Source organism: Oncorhynchus keta, chromosome 10 (assembly GCF_023373465.1).
Source record: "Oncorhynchus keta strain PuntledgeMale-10-30-2019 chromosome 10, Oket_V2, whole genome shotgun sequence".
NCBI lineage: Eukaryota > Metazoa > Chordata > Actinopteri > Salmoniformes > Salmonidae > Oncorhynchus > Oncorhynchus keta.
The window spans coordinates 23125606-23148500 of NC_068430.1; the positions used below are offsets into that span (position 1 = coordinate 23125606).

General features: G+C 43.2%; 1 protein-coding gene across 2 annotated transcripts; it reads left to right on the forward strand.

Moving 5' to 3' along the window:
- The first annotated feature begins 2272 nt into the window (after positions 1–2272).
- LOC118388400 (cell death activator CIDE-3-like) lies at positions 2273–17011 on the forward strand. 2 transcript variants are annotated; one of them, XM_035777442.1, is made up of 5 exons: positions 2273–2428; positions 6202–6398; positions 8081–8230; positions 15699–15898; positions 16387–17011. In XM_035777442.1, exons 3-5 carry the CDS (start codon positions 8198–8200, stop codon positions 16586–16588), a joined length of 435 nt encoding a protein of 144 aa, XP_035633335.1. In that variant the 5' UTR covers positions 2273–2428; positions 6202–6398; positions 8081–8197; the 3' UTR covers positions 16589–17011. The 2 variants fall into 2 exon arrangements, with proteins under 2 accessions (XP_035633335.1, XP_035633337.1); XM_035777444.1 differs by lacking the exon at positions 6202–6398.
- The last annotated feature ends 5884 nt before the right edge of the window (positions 17012–22895 follow it).

Here is a 22895-nt window from a genome sequence, read left to right on the forward strand (position 1 = left end):
GAATTTGAATTGAATTTACATGAAAAAAATAGAGATGAGAGAGCCAGGGAGGGCTGGGGCCACCCAGGGAGGGGAGGGGGAGACTCACAGCCAAGGATGCCAGGGTCACTATTCCAGCCAGCTCCCTGCCCCAGGGAAAGTGCCAGGGAGCACTGGGGGACCACCCAAAGAACCCTGCTCTGCACCCGAGAAGGACAGTGTCCGTCACCTACCGTAGGCCGCAGAAAGCCCTTTCACACTTGCCTGGCTTCCCAGACTCCTTGCTCCGGCCAAATGCTATGCCATTCCCAAGGACGTTCGTTTTTTTCTCCACAATGAGTCTGGATCGGAGTATCTCCCTGACCCTTCACTGAATGCGAACACATTCAAGTTAATTTGATTGGTCCAGGAACTGATGGGTTGGGCCAGAGCCAGAACACACATGGGTAAATCTGTACTCTGAAAATGTCATTGGCTTTGATACTCTAATTGGTTAGAGGGTATCCAATCGCTGATGACTTTGTTTTGTACAACATCCCTCATGCCCAACGTCACCACAACTGACTTCAATGATGGCAGTCTCAGACTAAAGTAACTAGCGAATGACCAAGCAGCGGAAGAATTTAATGTCGCCAGGCTATCCGGAAGGACAGTGTCACTCATAACACCTTCTCAAATGAGCCTTCTCCTTGGGGCCTACCTGACCTCCAGTCACTGACCTGGTGACCTCTCTGTGACTCGAGGCACCACTGTCTGGGCCTCAGTCCTGCCTCACCCTCCTTGGTCCTCTCTGGAGGACCAGAAAGTCCCCCACTGACCAGGTGACCTATTCCCCCAGTCAAGCCACCCCTGTCTGGCCCTCACTGCTGCCTCACCCTTTCTGGAGCTCCACTCCTTACACTGGAGTTCCACAAACTAAGTCCAGATCTCCAAGACCTACACTCCCTGCCCTGTCTGCCTGCCCTCTCCCTGGGGCTGAGAGTCTAGCTTACTTCCTGGACCTCCAGACCTACACATTTACTCTTCCTGCACAGGCAACACCCCTCTCCCTGGACATCACCCATAACTGCATTCCGGTCAGTCTCATTCACCTCCAGATCCTCACGAACCGGGGCACCTGCACTTAAGCCCCCACCACTAAGACCTCTATAGGCCCACTGCCAGGAACCACAGGCATCTGGTGTCCCAAGCACGCTCTCTGAACCTGGTAACGTCCAACAGGTTACAAGGTTCAGTCCCCACTATACACTCCTAACAATGTGTATAAAAGAATGGACAAAGCCATTGATCACATGACACCATTCCTTCCTATGTAAAGACTCGATAGTGCATTGTCGCCTAATGAAGTCGGTTAAGATGGTGTCTCATGGAGACATAACATGCGCAGTTTCAGCTACTCCAGGAAGTGAAGTTGCAGGGGGCAGTCGAGAGGGGGCAGTCATTCTCCCAGCTGTGGACCTATTGACCGTGCTCCATCTCTAGACTCTGAGTGCCCGTTTACTTTACTTTCAAAGTAAACTCAATTAAAATAGTTTTTTTTAAGAGCAAAAAATACAAAGTTACTGCTTTTGATTGGAAGGATGAGGTTCCTGAAGCAAGAACAGTTGGTTGTAATCATGAAAGTGAAATGAGGTTGAAGCTATTGACGTTTTTTGGCGGTATTTTTATGTAAAGTGAATAAAAGGAAAATATCAAGTAAATAAAAATACTAATTGCCGTTGATATGAGAGAAGAAGTCTCTCTGAACAATGTCAATTGGTTTGAGAAGGTACTGACTTTTAAATTAACATGCAATCGTAGGCGTTGCAGTTTTAAGATGGCCCTTTAACACTAGGAGCGCAACGTTTACGCTACATTTCCCCTCCAAAAAGTAAATATAGCACGGAATTGGGAAAAACAAGGGGTATAACTTGTTCGTTATCGTCAGCTGATTTAGAATATGACATTTCCATCATCCTGTCATGTTCAGTTGAGGTATTGAAGAGCAAAATCCGAAACTTTAATATAAAGCTAACTTCACCACAGTTAATAAATCAGACTTTGACTGGTATACAGTCTGAAACAAACCACTGCAAAACCGTGTAATTGTACCTTTTTTATAAGCCAAAATGTTGAATAAAATTACTCTACCGATTGTCTGTTTGCTTGGTCACCTCAGAATCTCAAAATGTAAGACAAAATATACACGGAAAATTATTGTTGACACGACTTTTTAGAATGCTGCTACTGACGTTGACCTGGCACATGGGAAAAACCATGTAAACACCTGTTAGTATGCTTGCGTGTACTCCGCGTCTTGTCCAAGTGCCTTCGGTCACGAGCAAACATTTTGATTGCCACACACATAGACCCGCGTTTTGAAGTCCGTTTAATAATACATTTCTGCGCATAGTTTGACAAAATGTTCAACCAGCTGATTGACCAACACCACAGACAATCAATCGACAGTGTAAGTTAAAATATAATTGTATTCAACATTTGTGACAAACAAGGGATGTTTCGTTTATTCTGTGTAAATAAATGTGCGTGGCTTTGCCTACTCGACTGAAGGCATTGCCACTTTATGTGACTAGGACACGGTGTGAGTTGAAACATGAATGTACTGGACATTGTCCTGAGTTTGACCTTGTGTGTGTATATAATTAAATGTGTCTTATTGTGCATCTGCACACAACCATGATGCCATTTGCACACGTTCTAATGTACTGTAGCTTACATCATCAAGCTCTGACTTGTCCTGACCCTTGCACTTGACCTATTGTTGACCCTCTGCAAGAAGGCAAGTGGTAACCTGGTACTGTGAGGTTGATCCGATTTACCCTAGCAGTATTACTGAGTCAGGGTTAATAGTGAAGACGATCCTGTAATGCCACTGTGTTTAATAATGCGCCTCAATCTTGCGTGATGAGGTGTGAGTTGTGACTGCATAAACAGTAGTGCATTTAAGCATTTTATCCCTCTGTCCTTAATCTGTTTATGCACTTTCCTTATTTGGCTGGCTCCCAGAGGGGGTGTGGGTGGGTGTGTGGTTTGCTTGTCTTTTAGATTTGAGATGCAGTTGAATTGTGTTTTTCATTTGAGTGTGTATGTTGTTAATGTTCCTGTGGTCCAGAGAGCTTGTCAATGCTCTGTATTGCTGTGGGGCATTTATGTGTGTCAAAGCAAGAGGGTCACAGACATTGTGTGAAATAACTGGCAACAGAGAATAAATTGTGAAAGAGTAAATTCTCACCAAACTAAAGGACTGCAGGAGGTTTTGACACTGTGCTCTGTGAAATGTATTTTTTCAATTCTGTAACACGTGAAAGCCACGGTGGGCGTGTCTAGTGTGCTGCTATTCTCAGTTGAAGATGATACATTTTTTGCTCAGGCCTGGTCAGATCAATGATCAGGGGTGTGAATATAATCCTGGTTGTGCAATGTGGATCGTCTGATAGAAGTTAAAAGGCAGGGCACTCCCACTCTGTGATGTGTTATTAAAGGGATGTGTATGAGACAACGGTCAGATAACAACACCACGGTTGGACTGACATCAGTCCAATAACTGACTGTATACAGTCGACAGATTAAAACAAAAGTAAAAGAACCAGTGATGTAGGAAAGAGAGGGAGCAAAAAAAGAGACAGGGAAATCAAGGATCCGTCGATTATTAAATGATCAGAAATTGGACCTGTGTTTCACAGAGACGGAGAAGCGTGGCAAAATGGTAACCAAAAACGCAATATACAGTCGTGGCCAAAAGATTTGAGAATGACACATATTAATTTCCACAAAGTTTGCTGCTTCAGTGTCTTTAGATATTTTTGTCAGATGTTACCATGGAATTCTGAGGTATAATTACAAGCGTTTCATAAGTGTCAAAGGCTTTTATTGACAATTACATGAAGTTGATGCAAAGAGTCAATATTTGCAGTGTTGAGCCTTCTTTTTCAAGACCTCTGCAATCCGCCCTGACATGCTGTCAATTAACTTCTGGGCCACATCCTGACTGATGGCAGCCCATTCTTGATTAATCAATGCTTGGAGTTTGTCAGAATTTGTGGGGTTTTGTTTGTCCACCCGCCTCTTTGAGGATTGACCACAAGTCCTTAATGGGATTAAGGTCTGGGGAGTTTCCTGACCATGGACCCAAAATATTGATGTTTTGTTCCCCGAGCCACTTAGTTATCACTTGCCTTATGGCAAGGTGCTCCATCATGCTGGAAAAGGCATTGTTTGTCACCAAACTGTTCCTGGATGGTTGGGAGAAGTTGCTCTCGGAGGATGTGTTCGTACCATTCTTTATTCATGGCTATGTTCTTAGGCAAAATTGTGAGTGAGTCCACTCCCTTGGCTGAGAAGCAACCCCACACATGAATGGTCTCAGGATGCTTTACTGTTGGCATGACACAGGACTGATGGTAGTGCTCACCTTGTCTTCCCTGGACAAGCTTTTTTCCGGTGCCCCAAACAATCGGAAAGGGGTTTGATAAAGGAAAATATAGTTTAGATGATCAATTATGTATACATTAATGATTAGAACCCTTCTATGCTAATACTATTATGTTATGATTTGAAAAGTATGGGTTCTTAATTGTACTGTTACTGAAAATGTAACCAGAAATGAATTGTGTCTGTGTCTCCTGGGAAAGTTTAAGGAGGAGTGATGCTGTGGCTTTTCAGACAGATAAGAAATGCCTGGGAAACGTTCCATTCCTAAAACAATGGGTTCTTGTGAGAATCGGAGAGAGGGCGGGAAACTGATGATGTCATGTTCAGTTTATAACCTGTGGAAATGTGTGTAAGCATTCAGTACTCATCAAGAATAAATGCTGAACTTGTTTTTAAGACTGGTCTCTTGCTAATTCATGCAAATGATAAACTTACAACTTATCATGAATTAGAAATGAGTGCGAATTGAATTGATTTTGGCAATAAAACATAAAGGGATTAAGAATTCCTCTATCAGGGTTTCATCAGAGAAAATTACTTTATCCCAGTCCTCAGCAGTCCAATCCCTGTACCTTTTGCAGAATATCAGTCTGTCCCTGATGTTTTTCCTGGAGAGAAGTGGCTTCTTTGCTGTCCTTCTTGACATCAGGCCATCCTCCAAAAGTCTTCGCCTCACTCTCATACCTGCCTGCTGCCATTCCTGAGCAAGCTCTGTACTGGTGGTGCCCTGATCCCGCAGCTGAGTCAACTTTAGGAGACGGTCCTGGTACTTGCTGGACTTTCTTAGGCGCCCTGAAGCCTTCTTCACAACAATTGAACCGTTCTCCTTGAAGTTCTTGATGATCCGATAAATGGTTGATTTAGGTGCAATCTTACTCCAACAATATCCTTGCCTGTGAAGCCCTTTTTGTGCAAAGCAATGGTGATGGCACGTGTTTCCTTGCAGGTAACCATGGTTGACAGAGGAAGAACAATCATTCCAAGCACCACCCTCATTTTGAAGCTTCCAGTCTGTTATTTGAACTCAATCAACATGACAGAGCGATCTCCAGCCTTGTCCTCGTCAACACTCACACCTGTGTTAACGAGAGAATCACTGACATGATGTCAGCTGGTCCTTTTGTGGCAGGGCTGAAATGCAGTGGAAATGTTTTTTGGGGGTTCAGTTCATTTTCATGGCAAAGAGGGACTTCATCTGATCACTCTTCATAACATTCTGGAGTATATGCAAATTACCATCATACAAACTGAGGCAGCAGACTTTGAAAATGTATATTTGTGTCATTCTCAAAACTTTTGGCCACGACTGCAGACGAGATTTAATGACAGAACTTTATAGCTGTGAATGTATGAATGTTAAATGGATTTCATTAGCACCGTTTCTATTTAATTGTGTGTATATAGTGAATAATTACCATACATTATTTTTGTAAAAATATATTCCTTTTGGACAGACAGTCACGAGACTATTATAATGAAGTGTTATCTGTGGTCGAATACATTAGGATACTGATATTTCACGTGTCTATTGTATGTGACAAGACGCATTCTGTCTGTTAGTGGGCTGTCAAGGGTTGCCTTTTCTATCCAGAAATATTGCTGTTTGGAGCTGTAATTATGGTTTGCTTGTCTTTGTCAGTCATGTTTCTCTCATACAAATGTTTTAAATATTTGTAAAAAGATCCCCAGTATTGTGTTCAGTCATTGTGATGGTATCCTTCACTGCTGCTGATGTTGTTGTAACTGCAGTGTAAAGACTACATTGGTGAATTGTTCCCTGTTCATCCCCAGGTACTGTTAGCGGTGGATCCTGGTAGCAGTGGATCCAAAGGATGGATAATGCCATGAAGTCCCTCAGTCTCCTGTCCTCTGCTTTTCTCTCCAAATAAGTGCCTGATGCCGCAGATGGGATAGGGCAGTGAGCAGTGCGATGGCGATTGCATCATCTGTGGACCTGTATGCAAACTGAAGTGGGTCTAGGGTGGCCGGTAAGGTGGCGGTGATATGATCTTTGACTAGCCTCCTCAAAGCACCATGGTGATGGAAGTGAGGGCTACAGGGCGGTAGTCATTTAGTTCAGGTATCTTTGCCTTCTTGGGTACAGGAACAATGGTAGCCATCTTGAAGCATCTGAGGACAGCAATTTAAATATGTCCGTAAACACACCAGCCAGCTGGTCTGCACATGCTCTGATGAGGCGGCTAAGGATGACGTCTGGGCCAGCAGCCTTGCGAGGGTTAACATGTTTAAATGTTTTACTCACGTCAGCCACTGAGAAGAAGAGGGGGGGCCGCAGACTTTGTTAGCGAGCCGCGACGGTGGCACTGTATTATCCTCAAAGTGGGCAAAGAAGGTGTTTAGTTTGTCTGAAAGCGTAACGTCGGCATCCATGATGTGGCTGTTTTTGTAGTCCGGGATTTCCTTTAGACCCTGCCACATCGTTCTCATGTCTGAGCCGTTGAATTGCGACTCCACATTGTCCCTGTACCGGAATTTCACTTGTTTGATTGCCTTGTGGAGGGAATAAGTACACTGTTTATATTCAGCCATATCGCAAGATCTCTTCCCATGGTTAAATGCGGAGGATCCCGATTTCAGTTTTTTTGCGAATGCTGACGTCCATAAACAGTTTCTGGTTTGGGTAGGTTTTAATAGTCACAGTGGTTACAACATCTCCAATGCACTTATTTATAAACTCACTCACTGAGTCAGCGTATAGATCAATATCATTCTCTGGAACATATTCCAGTCCGCGTGATCAAAACAATCTTGGAGTGTGGCTTCCGATTTGTCAGTCCAGCGTTGAATGGTTCTCGTCACTGGTACATCCTGTTTGAGTTTCTGCCTATAAGCCGGCATGAGCGTTGTGGTCGTATTTGCCGAAGGGAGGGCGGGGGAGGGCTTTGCATACATCGCGGAAGTTAGAGTACCAGTGGTCGAGAGCCAATACGTGTCGCTAAATCAATATGATGATAACATTGAGGTAACATTGATCTCAAATTTGCTTTGTTAAAATGCCCAGCTACAATAAATGCAGCCTCGGGGTATATAGTTTCCAGTTTACATAAAGTCGAGTGAAGTACTTGGTGGTTGCTTGAGGGGGGATGTACACAGCTGACGAGAATTCTCTTTGTTGGTAGAATGGCCGGCATTTGATTGTGAGGAATTCTAGGTCGGGTGAGCAGAAGGACTTGACTTCCTGTGTGTTGTTATGATCACACCATGAGTTGTTAATCGTAAAGCATACACACCCGCCCTTCCTTTTCGCAGAGAGGTGTTTATCTCTGTCGTCACGATGCATGGAGAAGACCGGTGGCTGAACCGATTCCGACAACACAGAGAGAGAGCCATGTTACAGCCTCTGATGTCTCTCTGGAAGGCAACCCTTTCTCGAATTTCATCTACCTTGTTGTCAAGAGACTGGACATTGGCTAGTAGTATACTCGTGAGCGATGTGCCTGTCTACGGAGCCTGACCAGAAGATCGTGCCATCTGGAACCGAACCCTTTTGGAACAGTTTTTTTCTGAGCGCACTACCCTGGTGCAGCAAGCACCATGCTTTACCAACTGAGCTACAGAGGACCACATTTAGAGTCAAGATCAGCATAATTTTCCAATACATTTGACAGTTTTTGACTGTCAAATGTGTGTTTGCATGTGTCTCCACCAGGTGTGTGACAGCCAGTGTGTCAGCCAGTGCCTCCATGACCCAGCAGCTCCTTGTCAGGTCTCGTCGGCCTAAGCCCTTCCGGGTCACCAGCGCTGACCGCAACATTGAAAGGGAATCATGGCTAACGGGCTACGAGACCTACTCAACAAGGTAAGGAGAACAAAGGAGGAAATGTGGAAGGGATGAAAGAGAAGGAAGAGGGTGCTTGAGAACGAGTACACATTTAATAAGAGAGAAGAGTGGTAGGTGGGGAGTTTGACTGGGGCGGTACACCTGTCAAATGGTAACGCAGGTGTCCTAAGGCGAGCTCAGGGAGGACAGAAACCTCCCATGGAGCAAGAGTGGAGTGATGGACAGTAAGGGAGGAGAAGGAAAGAGTCAGGTTACTACCTCTTCATCATAAATTTAAGCCACGGAACAATGTGACTCAGATGGTTAAAAGAATGGAGGACTGAAAGGATGGGTGAGTCAGAGACTTTCGAATGGAAGCAGAGAACTGGCAGAGAACTCATAGGCTTGTATGCTGCAGTACGTGCCAGTGGTGTAGGCAGAAATCCGCTGATGGCAGGGCCAGCAAAAATGTTGGTGTGGCAAAAGTTTGAGCGCTCAAAATATTCAATCAATTATCATAAAAACCTACCCTATACACTAATGTAATCGATCGCACACAACAAACCATCTAACGTGATTTCACATTACAGACCAAATAGTCTTGTAAATCAATGACTCTTGCAGTTAACATGCGACTCACATAGACCTACACATAATAAACCATAGGTCTATAGTTAATAGACTATGGGACTAGAACATAATGCCCTGCTATAACAGTAATAATCACAATAGGCAGCCATAGCCTATATAGACTAGAACAGTGGTCACCAACCTTTACTTAGTCGAGATCACTGAGTCTAAATGCAAGGGGGTGCAATTCCCAGTCAGTCGTGGGAGATCAAGTGTGATAGGAAATTTACATTGACTGGAAATATTGTTTCATGCAGAGAGGTCTGCTTTTCTCCTTGTAGGCCTACCTCTTATGATAAATAACATGGACTCAAATCTTGAGGCTAGGCTACATGATCACACTGGTAATAGACCAGTTGTTGCAATTTCACTGGACTGATGGTTATGTTTATGTGAGGAAGAGAGTACGAGTTGAAGTGGAGAGGCATGTTTCATGATTTCAAAAAGTGTTGAAAAGATTATCAGCACTAGAACGCTGTATTTGTCTCTGCATGTATTGAAACTGTCTTTAAGGCCCTCCATTAGATCAATGCAATCAGTGAAAATCACTGATATCATTTAACTTGGCAAATATGCTAACATCCTCTTTTATGCACAGTCTCTTGAAAATGGCAATTGGATTTATTTTTGGCTATTGAGTCTTGGCTAGTTAATGGTGAGTAGCCTACACTGCGTAGCCTAGCCCACACAGCGATAGCTACTGTTTACTGCATATGGTATCTGTGCGAAGTGACACATGCCAGAACCCGCCCATTATTTTTAAATTGATTGAAGTTCAATGTTTGTTTGTTTTTTAACACTTTTTTGGGGGGTGGGGGGTAAATAATAGGCCTAAATGAAATAGTTTTTATGTACAGTACTAGATTTGATGTAATATGTCCTTGAATGTCCTGAGGCATCTGACATAACTTATTTTGTTACGTTACAGCCTTATTCTAAAAATTAAAAAAAAAATAGCGATCTACACACAATATCCCATAATGAAAAAGCAAAAACAAGTTTGTAGAAATGTTTGCAAATGTAAAAGATGTATAAAAAATAAATAATACATTTACATAAATATTCAGAACCTTTACTCAGTACTTTGTTGAAGCACATTTAGCAGTGATTACAGCCTTGATTCCTCTTGGGTATGACACTACAAGCTTGGCACACCTGCATTTGGGGAATTTCTCCCATTCTCTGCAGATCCTCAAGCTCTGTCAGGTTGGATGGGGAGCATCGCTGCACAGCTTTTCAGGTCTCTCCAGAGATGTTCAAGTCTGGGCTCTGGCTGGGACACTCAAGGACATTCAGAGACTTGTCCTGAAGCCACTCCTGCATTGTCTTGGGTGTGTTCTTAGGGTTGTTGTCCTGTTGGAAGGTGAACCTTCATCCCAGTCTGAGGTCCTGAATGCTCTGGAGCAGGTTTTCATCAAGGATCTCTCTGTGCTCCGTTCAACTTTGCCTCGATCCAGACTAGTCTCCCACAATCCTGTCTCGGAGCTCTACGGACAATTCCTTTGACCTCATGGCTTGGTTTTTGCTCTGACATGCACTGTCAACTGTGGGACCTTATATAGACGTGTGTTCCTTTCCAAATCATGTCCAATCAATTGAATTTACCACAGGTGGAATCCAATCAAGTTGTAGAAACATCAAATCAAATCAAATGTATTTATATAGCCCTTCGTACATCAGCTGATATCTCAAAGTGCTGTACATAAACCCAGCCTAAAACCCCAAACAGCAAGCAATGCAGGTGTAGAAGCATGGTGGCTAGGAAAAACTCCCTAGAAAGGCCAAAACCTAGGAAGAAACCTAGAGAGGAACCAGGCTATGTGGGGTGGCCAGTCCTCTTCAGGCTGTGCCGGGTGGAGATTATAACAGAGCATGGCCAAGATGTTCAAATGTTCATAAATGACCAGCATGGTCCAATAATAATAAGGCAGAATAGTTGAAACTGGAGCAGCAGCATGGCCAGGTGGACTGGGGACAGCAAGGAGTCATGTCAGGTAGTCCTGAGGCATGGTCCTAGGGCTCCGGTCCTCCAAGAAAGAGAGAAAGAGAGAATTAGAGAGAGCACACTTAAATTCACACAGGACACCGAATAGGACAGGAGAAGTACTCCAGATATAACAAACTGACCTTAGCCCCCCGACACATAAACTACTGCAGCATAAATACTGGAGGCTGAGACAGGAGGGGTCAGGAAACATCAGTGTGATCAATGGAAAGCTCAATTTTGATTCTCATAGCAAAGGATCTGAATACTTATGTAAATAAGGTATTTCTGTTATGTTTAATACGTTTGCTAAAATGTCAATAAATCAAATGTAACTTTGTCATGAAGGGGGAATTGTGTGTAGATTGCTAAGAATTTTTTATTTTATTTATTTTATTTAGCATGAGGCTGTAACGTAACAATGTGGAAAAGTCAAGGGGTCTGAATACTTTCCGATGGCACCGTGTGTATACAGTACCAGTCAAATGTTTGGACACACCTACTCATTCCAGGGTTTTTCTTTATTTTTACTATTTTCTACATTGTGTGTAGATTATTGAGGGAAGAGAACAATTTAATCAATTATTAGATTAAGGCTGTAACCTAAGAAAATGTGAAAAAGTGAAGGTCTGAATACTTTCCAAAGACACTGTACAGTATATATAACCTCTGAGCCTTCTTCCCAGAGTCCACTAGGTGGGGCCATTACACCGGGTCACCCAGGTAGAATGGAGAAGAGGCCTCACTTCTGTGTATTATCATCACATTTTATTTGTCACATTCACCGAATACAACTGGTGTAGACAATACCGTGAAATGCTTGCTTACAAGCCCTTCCCAACGATGCAAGTTTAAAAATAAAGTGACACAAGGAATAAAATAAAATACCCAAGAATGGAGATCTATACAGGGAGTACTAATACCAGGTCAATGTGTAGAGGTACAAGGTATCTGAGGTAGATGTGTATATGAAGGCAAGGTAAAGTGACTAGGCATCAGGATGAATAATAGTAGTCAAATAAAGAACAGAGTAGCGGCAGAAAATAAAAGTGTGTGTGTGTGTAATATTTTGTCAGTGTGCTCGTGCGTCTGTGGTGAATGTGTGTGGGAGTGTCAATGTTTTTTTGTTACCTTTTAGTTAACCAGGTAGGCCAGTTGAGAACAAGTTATCATATACAACTGCGACCTGGCCAAGATAAAGCAAAGTAGTGCGACACAAACAACACAGTTACACATGGGATAAACAAACGTACAGTCAATAACACAATAGAAAAATCTATATACAAAATCTATATACAGTGCAAATGCCGTAAGATAAGGGAGGTAAGGCAATAAATAGGCCATATTGGCGAAATTATTACAATTTAGCATTTACACTGGAGTGATAAATGTGAAGATGATGATGAGCAAGTAGAGATACTGGGGTGCAAAAGAGCAAAAAAAAATAACAATATAGGGATGAGGTAGTTGGGTGGGCTATTTACAGATGGGCTATGTACAGGTGCAATGATCGGTAAGCTGCTCTGACAGCTGATGCTTAAAGTTAGTGCGGGAGATATGAGTCTCCAGTTTCAGTGATTTTTGCAATTTGTTCCAGTCATTGGCATCAGAGAACTTGAAGGAAAGGCGGCCAAAGGTGGAGTTGGCTTTGGGGGTGACCAGTGAAATATACCTGCTGGAGCGTGTGCTTCTGGTGGGTGTTGTTATGGTGACCAGTGAGCTGAGATAAGGTGGGGCTTTACATAGCAAATACTTATAGATGACCTGGAGCCAGTGGGTTTGTTGACGAATATGAAGCGAGGGCCAGCCAACGAGAGCATACAGGTCACAGTGGTGGGTAGTATATGGGGCTTTGGTGACAGAATGGATGGCACTGTGGTAGACTACATCCAATTTGCTGAGTAGAGTGTTGGAGGATATTTTGTCAATTACATCGCCGAAGTCAAGGATCGGTAGGATGGTCAGTTTTACAAGGGTATGTTTAGCAGCGTGAGTGAAGGATGCTTTATTGCGAAATAGGAAGCGGATTCTAGATTTAATTTTGGATTGGAGATGCTTAATGTGAATCTGGAAGGAGAGTTTACAGTCTAACCAGACACCTAGGTATATGTTTTTGTCCACATATTCTAAGTCAGAACCTTCGAGAGTAGTGATGCTAGTCGGGCAGGCGGGTGCGGGCAGTGATTGGTTGAAAAGCATGCATTTAGTTTTACTAGCATTTAAGACCAATTGGAGGCCATGGAAGGAGAGTTGTATGGCATTGAAGCTTGTCTGGAGGTTTGTTAACACAGTGTCCAAAGAAGAGCCAGAAGTATACAGAATGGTGTCATCTGCGTAGAGGGGGATCAGAGAATCACCAGCAGCAAGAGTGACATCATTGATATGTACAGAGAAAAGAGTCGGCCCGAGAATTGAACCCTGCGGCACCCCCATAGAGACTGCCAGAGGTCCGGACAACAGGCCCTCCGATTTGACACACTGAACTCTGAGAAGTAGTTGGTGAACCAGGCGAGGCGGTCAATTGAGAAACCAAGGCTGTTGAGTTTACCGATAAGAATGCGATGATTGACAGAGTCGAAAGCCTTGGCCAGGTCGATGAAGATGATTCCACAGTATTGTCTTTTATTGATGGCGGTTTGTAGTGTGTGTATATCAGTGGCGGTTGGCACCATTTTCAGATTAGATAGGACATTTTTATTATATTTATATTTATTATATTATATTACAGCATATTGGATGACTGTCATTTATATTCCATTCACCCAGCTCAATGTAACATTAATAGGTTTTGCCTATTACATAATACTCAAATGTTCCCTATGTAAATACCCATCATGAGGTTGCTACAACACAGCCTACGAATTTAAAATTCATAACATAGAGAATCTGTCCAGAATGAGCCCTATGTGTTTTGATTGGCATAATATGCAGAGTTAAACTTGTCAACTGCTTCCCCACCCTTGGTACCAAAACTCCCATTGTTAGGATGGAGACATGAGCACCTCGTCATTTACAGTAGGTGCACAGGTTGAGAGACAAATTAGAGTAATCAAGATGACAAATAGTGACACTTTCAATACAATCTTGCCTGCGTCGAGCTGATCTAGGGTGTAGACATTAGTCCTAACAGTTGCAGACCAGAGTTTCTATTGGACACATTTAAGTAGGTTTATCCCTGTTTTTGTTCCATTTGCTTCTGTTTAAGAAACTATTTTCAACTGAAAAATAATGAATCAATCACACATACAGTTCGCTTTCATAGCAGCCACATATAAACAGCATCATCACTTTTCTCATTATATAATTCCTTTTCACATCTACGCACTCTCCTCAACTTACCTTTTACCTTCGCTTATGGACTTCAGTGCACAACACAACAGCTGTCTGTGACCAGACGAGAAAAAATCCTTTCCAAGCCAATCCTTCATACCATAACCACTAACCACTACACACAGCCTACATCGTTGTCAATTTCACCATATGGGCTAACGTCATAGTCAACATTGCTACTAGAACTAAGAGTCGTTTAGATAAGATGGAACAAAAGAGAGAATCTACTCCCATATTGCACATCAGAAATGATTCCGTTCAGATAAATGCAAAAGCATTCTTATTCTGGGCGAAGAGTTGAGGGAAATTGTCTGACATACTCACCTGTCAGTTTATTAGGTACACCACCCCGTTCACGAAAATGGATCGCTCCTGTAGACAGTGAGTCTCGTGGCCATGACTTGCTGTATAAAGCATGCAGACAGGCACCAAGGCATTGTTACTGTTAGATTGAATGTTAGAATGCGCAAAACTAGTAACCTATGCGACTTGAGCTTGGTATGTTTGTCGGTGCCAGGCATGCCAGATCCAGTGTCTCAGAAACGGTCGCCCTCCTGGGCTTTTCACACACGACAGTTTCTAGGGTTTACCAAGAATGGCGAGACAATCTAAAAATATTCAGTCAGCGCAGTCCTGTGGGCAAAACCGCTCTTTGATGAGAGGTCGAAGGAAAATGTCACGAATTGTGCAAGCTAACAGACGGGCCACAAACAGACAAATAACGGTGAAGATCCTTGTCATGGATGGGCTATTGCAGTAAACACCGGGTTCTATTCCCGTCAGCTAAAAACAATAAGAAGTGGCTCAAGTAGGCATGCAATCATCAACACTGGATGATTGAGGAGTGGAAAAACATGTGCATGTTCCTGAATTGTTTATGGTTTATTGAACAAGCATGGGAAACCGTGTTTAAACCATTTACAATGAAGATCTGTGAAGTTGTTTTGATTTTTACAAATTATCTTTGAAAGACAGGGTCCTGAAAAAGGGACGTTTCTTTTTTTGCTGAGTTTAGATGGGTGTAACTAATAAACTGGCTAGTCAGTGTATATGATAAATCATAAACCCCTCATTTAGTTACCTCTACAATTGTGGGTATAATAAAAGTACCATTTGAGCAAGAGTTGAGTGGTGTTTGTTTATCCAAAGCAGGTAATTCTCATATTCATTAAATGATGAGCTGCCACCTGAATGGCATCACCCTGTGTGTTTACTTGGCTCCTGTCATGCTGAGCGTCGCTCATTAACATAATGCCATTTAATCTCCCGTTGTCCATCCACCGTTCAGAATGAATTAATCTGTATTCTAATGCTTGTTATGTTCTTTTTCAGATGACTGAAGCCCTTGGGTGGAGGGGTGTGTGCATGGGGGATCTAACTAGTCTTGCATTCATTTATCTTAGTTTGACAGCCAGTATAAGAGATTATCAATGCAGTTTTCCTTCACACTCAATTTGAGTTTCCCATCGAAAATAAGCTGTTGGAGACCAGACTTAATTCCTGGGGGAAATTGATTTGCTTTTGTTTCTCTTTCTCTCCCCATCTCAATATTTCTGCTCCCAGAACACTCTTCGCAGAATACAAAATGAGCTCAAACCCCAGGCAAGGAAAGATGTGGCTAAAATAACCTTTGACCTGTACAAGAACAACCCTCGGGATTTCTTTGGCTGTCAGAATGTGAAGGCCACCCTTTATGGCATCTATTCTGTCTCCTACGATGTGCGCTGCTATGCTGCCAAGAAGATGCTGAAAGTGAGTGATCTGTAAGTGTGTGTCACTGTCTGTTTATGTGTGTACACAGAGGTGTGGCAGTTAGACGTAGGAGGAGGTTATTGATATGTTCAGATTAATTTTGGAGGATTATGTCATCCATACTGAGCGCTGCCGATTTTCGGTTTTAACTGAGCGGTTGTGACAGCTAGGATTTAAATTGCGCAAAATCGACAAATAATGTTTTCTAGGCTCCTTTATTTTCTGCTTGTATTGTTCTCTATAAAAAGTCAGTGGAAAGAGAATGGAAGTTTTATCTAAACTAGGAGAGATCAAGGAGATGCGGGTTCCATCCCTGTACCGATAATCACACTGTGATTCCCATCTGTCTGACTCTGGAGGCCACTAATTTGTTGGTGTTTCTCCATTTGCCTTACTATATGCTTACGTCTATCGGTTTGCCCCTCACCTGTCTGATCACTGATCTACAGTCCAGGTATTAGTGTCTGTTTGTCTTGCATCTGTTTCCCTTTTCCTGTAGAGAGGCTCTGAGATGGACCCTGTTCTCCATGCAGGCCACAGGCCACGTCCTCCTGGGCTGCTCCTGCTACATCGAGCAACTCCTGGACGAGGATGACCGGGCAGACAGGGGTCTGCCACCACTGCCACAGGAAGGCAAGGTCAAACAACAACAGAGCATCCTGATGGGCTGGACTGCTGTGATGGGCAAGACTGTTGTTTGACCTATTCCAATACTATTAACTTGCATCCTTCCCTTCTCCCTAATAATCCCCATCTAAGTTGATTGTGCAGGTTAAATAGAAAGTTCCACCACATAGCTTGTCCAGTCATGGCAGATTAGTGGTCATTTCATGGAAGGGAGAAAGGCAGAAAGGATGGATATTCAAACAGGGAATTGACTGTGCTAAAAAAAAATGGGTACACAGTGTTGCATCACTCTGATGATGTCATGGTTACTGCGGCAGGTACACGCCTTTTGGTTAGGTCACTCCTCTAGATTGACTTTTGGGAGAGGAAATGTGCTTTGTTACATATGTTTGTGTATATGGCCTGCAACACCCCACAAGAAAATGCCTACTTTTCTATTGCAGTGACTGCTTCTGGACTACACTTTCAACTGATATTCATATTAATAAGCAAAAATAAATAATATGATTATCAACCTTTTTGAGTGACTTTATTCCCCATTCAACATAGACATGTGTGCATGCACACACAATCCCACCTGGCTCCACAGTGTTGGAGGTCATTATGGATGACATGTCTGACTGGCTCAAGGCATACTAATTGGCATAAGGTATGGTTGTCTCACCCACACTCCTCTAATTGTCCCCCAGCCTGTCCTGTCCTGCCAGCTGGAGCCCATCCTTCTTTGGCTTTCCAGGGGGTGGGAGAGGGCCAGGGAATGGCACCCAGCTGTAGGGGGCTGAGGGGGCCAAGGAAATGAGCCATTACATAGACACACAGAGAAGATGATGCTTTTGGCAGCAGTAACACCAACAATAGGCCCACTCTCCCTCTACCATCTCAAGGAAAATGGTGTAATTTACTTCAAACTAATTTTGGAACATTCTAGCCAAACTGCTCGACTTCATGCGTCTCATTATTTCTCTCCATTGACTTCAGACACTCCGATGTAAAACTAGTGGCTACTGCTCTGATCATCGTAGCCCTTGATGTTACTCACAAAAAAAAGACTATTCCAATATTGAAGTGGTCAATAATTGTTTCCTTTCAGGGTTATTTGATGCGAGTCATGAAAGCAATAGAAAGGAACGGATGTAACTACAAACCCAGACACTTCAGACTCTCTTCCTCACATTTTCATAATCCTTTTGCTATTTGTTCTATTGATGAAGCCTCCTCTCTCCCCTATAGACACACACATACACACGATCAGTTGGTACAGTAAGTGGCCACTTCACAAGCATTTACCGAATGCTCCATGAGGCTGGTTTGTTTGCATTGTTCTGTGGAGAGAGAGAGATGGCCACAGTAACATGTAGAGGGCCTCTCTAACCCAATTCCATCCAGCTGACATATCTTAATGTGATTGTGGTTAATGGAAACAAGTATTTTGAATATAAACCATGCAAAAATGTGTTCACATGGATGGTTTCTGTGTACTGTTGCAGCCAAATGTACAGTCGTGGCCAAAAGTTTTGAGAATGACACAAATATTAATTTTCACAAAGTCTGCTGCCTCAGTTTGTATGATGGCAATTTGTATTTACTCCAGAATGATATGAAGAATGATCAGATGAATTGCAAGTCCCTCTTTGCCATGCAAATGAACTGAACCCCCCCCAAAATAATTTCCACTGCATTTCAGCCCTGCCACAAAAGGACCAGCTGACATCATGTCAGTGATTCTCTCGTTAACACAGGTGTGAGTGTTGACGAGGACAAGGGTGGAGGTCACTCTGTCATGCTGATTGAGTTCGAATAACAGACTGGAAGCTTCAAAAGGAGGGTGGTGCTTGGAATCATTGTTCTTCCACTGGCAGCCATGTTTACCTGCAAGAAAAGACGTGCCGTCATCATTGCTTTGCACAAAAAGGGCTTCACAGACAAGGATATTGCTGCCAGTAAGATTGCACCTAAATCAACATTTTATCGGATCGTCAAGAACTTCAAAGAGAGCGATTCAATTGTTGTGAAGAAGGCTTCAGGGCGCCCAGGAAAGTCCAGAAAGCGCCAGGACCGTCTCCTAAAGTTGATTCAGCTGCGGGATCAGGGCACCACCAGTACAGAGCTTGCTCGGGAATGGCATCAGGCAGGTGTGAGTGCATCTGTACGCACAGTGAGGCAAAGATTTTTGGAGGATGGCCTGGTGTCAAGAAGGGCAGCAAACAAGCCACTTCTCTCCAGGAAAAACATCAGGGACAAACTGATATTCTGCAAAAGGTACAGGGATTGGATTGCTAAGGACTGGGGTAAAGACATTTTCTCTGATGAATCCCCTTTCCGATTGTTAGGGCATCCGGAAAAAAAGCTTGTCCGGAAAAGACAAGGTGAGCGCTACCATCAGTCCTGTGTCATGCCAACAGTAAAGCCTCCTAAGACCCTTCATGTGTGGGGTTGCTTCTCAGCCAAGGGAGTGGGCTCACTCACAATTTTGCCTAAGAATACAGCCATGAATAAAGAATGGTACTAACACATCCTCCGAGAGCAACTTCTCCCAACCATCCAGGAACAGTTTGGTGACGAGCAATACCTTTTCCAGCATGATGGAGCACCTTGCCATAAGGCAAAAGTGATAACTAAGTGGCTCGGGGAACAAAACATCGATATTTTGGGTCCATGGTCAGGAAACTCCCCAGACCTTAATCCCATTAAGGACTTGTGGTCAATCCTCAAGAGGCGGTTGAGAAACAAAACCCCACAAATTCTTACAAACTCCAAGCATTGATTATGCAAGAATGGGCTGCCATCCGTCAGGATGTGGCCCAGAAGTTAATTGACAGCATGCCAGGGAGGATTGCAGAGGTCTTGAAAAAGAAGGGTCAACACTGCAAATATTGACTCTTTGCATCAACTTCATGTAATTGTCAATAAAAGCCTTTGACACTTATGAAATGCTTGTAATTATCCTCACAGGGTACATGGGATGCGAGCGTCCCACCTGGCCAACATCCAGTGAAATTGCAGTGCGCCAAATTCAAAAACAGAACTACTCATTATAAAAATTCATAAAATATACAAGTGTTATACATCGGTTTAAAGATTAACTTCTTGTTAATTCAACCACTCTGTCAGATTTCAAGAACGCTATACGACGAAAGCGTACCATGCGATATTCTGAGAACAGCGCCCAGCAGACAAATCATTACAACAGTTATCAGTCAAGTAGAGGAGCTACACAAGTCAGAAATAGCGATTAAAATAATCACTTACCTTTGATGATCCTCATATGGCTGCACTTTGTTCAATAAAGTCCCTTTTTATATCCAAAAACCTCAATTTTGTTTGTGTGTTTTGTTCAGTAATCCACAGACTCAAACGCAGTCACAACAGGCAAATGAAAAATCCAAATAGTGTCCGTAAAGTTCGTAGAAACATGTCAAACGATGTTTATAATCAATCGTCAGGTTGTTTTTAGCCTAAATAATCGATAATATTTCAACCGGACAATAACGTTGTCAATATAAAAGGTAAACAAGAAAGGCTCACTCTCGGTCGTGCGCATGAAAAACCTCTGGGACACTGTAGGGACCACTCATTCAGAGTAGTCTTACGCCCTCATCTTTCAGAATACAAGCCTGAAACAATTTATAAAGACTGTTGACATCTAGTGGGAAGCCATAGGAAGTGCAATTTGAGTCCTAAGTCAATGTATACTATAATGGCATTCAATAGAAAACTACAAACATAAAAAAATCCCACTTCCTGAATGGATTTTTCTCAGGTTTTCGCCTGCCACATCAGTTCTGTTATACTCACATACATTATTTGAACAGTTTTGGAAACTTTGAGTGTTTTCTATCCAAATCTTCCAATTATATTCATATCCTAGCTTCTGGGCCTGAGTAGCAGGGAGTTTACTTTGGGCATGCTTTTCATCTGGAGGTGAAAATAGTGCCCCCTACCCGAGTGAAGTTATACTTCAGTATTCCATGCTAACATCTGACAAAAATATCTAAACACACTGAAGCAGCAAACTTTGTGGAAATTAATATTTGTGTAATTTTCCAAACTTTTGGCCACAACTGTATATGCACCCTTGCACTGAAATAATTATATATTTCTTCTAAAATAAGACAAAAAAATGTTTGTTTTCCTCCACACCTTGTTATTGGACTTTAAACATTGCAGATGCAATTTTATTTCTGTCAACTTAAGTTTACAATATTAATTTAAGGAAATGGAAGATGTACTGAATTATTGGCATCCCAGAGCTAGTATTTGGTCGCACAACCATTGGCCAAGAACTGCAGACCCACGGTTCTTGTACCCATCAGTGAGCTTGCTGCACCTTTCTGCTGTCAATTTGGTTCACTCTTTAGCAGCCAACTGCTCTAATTGGTCAATGTTTGAGGGGTGCCCACCACCAACTGCTATTTTCAGCTCTCGTCATAGGTTTTGGATGTGATTCAGATCTGGCCTCTTCGTTGGCCACTAGAACAGTCCAGTGTTTCTTCTTGAACCATTCCTGGGTGCTTTTTGACGTGTGTTTGGGGTTGTTGTCCTGTTGGAAGACACACAACATTCAATAGAGACTGAGTTTTTGGACACTGGGTTGAATATTGGACTCCAAAGCACCTGATAATCTGCTGATTTCATGATGCCTTGCAGTTCAAGGCCCTCAGTACCACCACACAGCAAATTTGAGATCAGAATTTTAACATAAATTGTGACCCACCGAAATCGTGTTAAACGGAGAAGGAAACTGAGATTTTGCAGACAAAGATCAGGGTGCCTTGTGAGGATCAGGCGACGAGTGGCCAATCTGCCTTTACCTTCCGTCCTGCTTTTCACTTGAAAATAAATGGGCCGAATTAAAAGCACTTATATCATACCAGCAGGACATTAAAAAGTCTTATAATTAACCATATCGTGGCTAAACGACGACATTAAGAGCATACAGCTGGTGGGTTATACACACTATCGGCAGGATAGAACAGCAGCCTCTGGTAAGACACAGGGCGGGGGCTTATGCATATATGTAAACAGCTGGTGCAAGATGTCTACAGCTTATCATGAGATACACTATCTACCTAGAGAGAATTCATCTGTATTTTCGTAGTTGTCTACATACCACCACAGACCGATGCTGGCACTAAAACCGCACTCAATGAGCTGTATACCACGATAAACAAAAAGGATAATGCTCATCCAGAGGCAGCGCTCCTAGTGGTCGCGACTTCTCTTTTTACCATTTTTCTCCCCAATTTCGCGGTATCCAATTGGTAGTTAGTCTTGTCTCATCGCTGAAACTCCTGTACGGACTTGGGAGAGATGAAGGTCGAGAGCCATGCGTCCTCTAAAACACAACCCAACCAAGCCGCACTGCTTCTTGACACAATGCACACTTAACCCGGAAGCCAGCCGCACCAATGTGTCGGAGGAACTGGCGACCGTGTCAGCTTGCACTGCGCCCAGTCCGCCACAGGTGTCGCTAGTGCGTGATGGGACAAGGACATCCATGCCGGCCAAACCCTACCCTAACCCGGACGACGCTGGGCCAATTGTGCGCCACCCATGAGTCTCGCGGTCGTGGCCGGCTGCGACAGAGCCTGGACTCCAACCCAGACTCTCTAGTGGCACAGCTAACACTGCGATGCAGTGCCTAGATCACGGTGCCACTCAGAAGGCCCCTGGGAACTTTAATGCAGGGAAACTTACATTTCTATCAGCATGTTAAATGTGCAACCAAAGGAAAAACAATTCTAGACCACCTTTACTCCACACACAGAGACGTGTACTAAGCTCTCCCTCTCCCTCTCCCTTCCTCCATTTGGCAAATCTGACCATAATTATATCCTTCTGATTCCTGCTTACAAGCTAAAATTAAAGCAGGAAGCACCAGTGACTCGGTCTATGAAAAAGTGGTCAGATGAAGCAGATGCTAAACTACAGGACTGTTTTGCTAGCACAGACTGGAACATGTCCTGAGATTCTTCCGATAGCATTGAGGAGTACACCACATCAGTCACTGGCTTTATCAATAAGTGCATCGAGGACGTCATCCCCACAGGGACTGTATGTACATACCCCAACCAGAAGCAATGGATTACAGGCAACATTTGCACTGAGCTAAAGGGTAGAGCTGCCGCTTTCAAGGAGCGGGACTCTAACCTGGAAGCCTATAAGAAATCCCGCTATTCCCTCTGACGAACCATTAAATAGGCAAAGAATCAATACAGGGCTAAGATTGAATCGTACTACACAGGCTCAGACACTTATCAGATGTGGCAGGGCTTGCAAACTATTATAGACTACAAAGGGAAGCACAGCCGAGAGCTGCCCAGTGACACGAGCCAACCGGACGAGCTAAATAACTTCTATGCTCTCTTCGAGGCAAGTAAC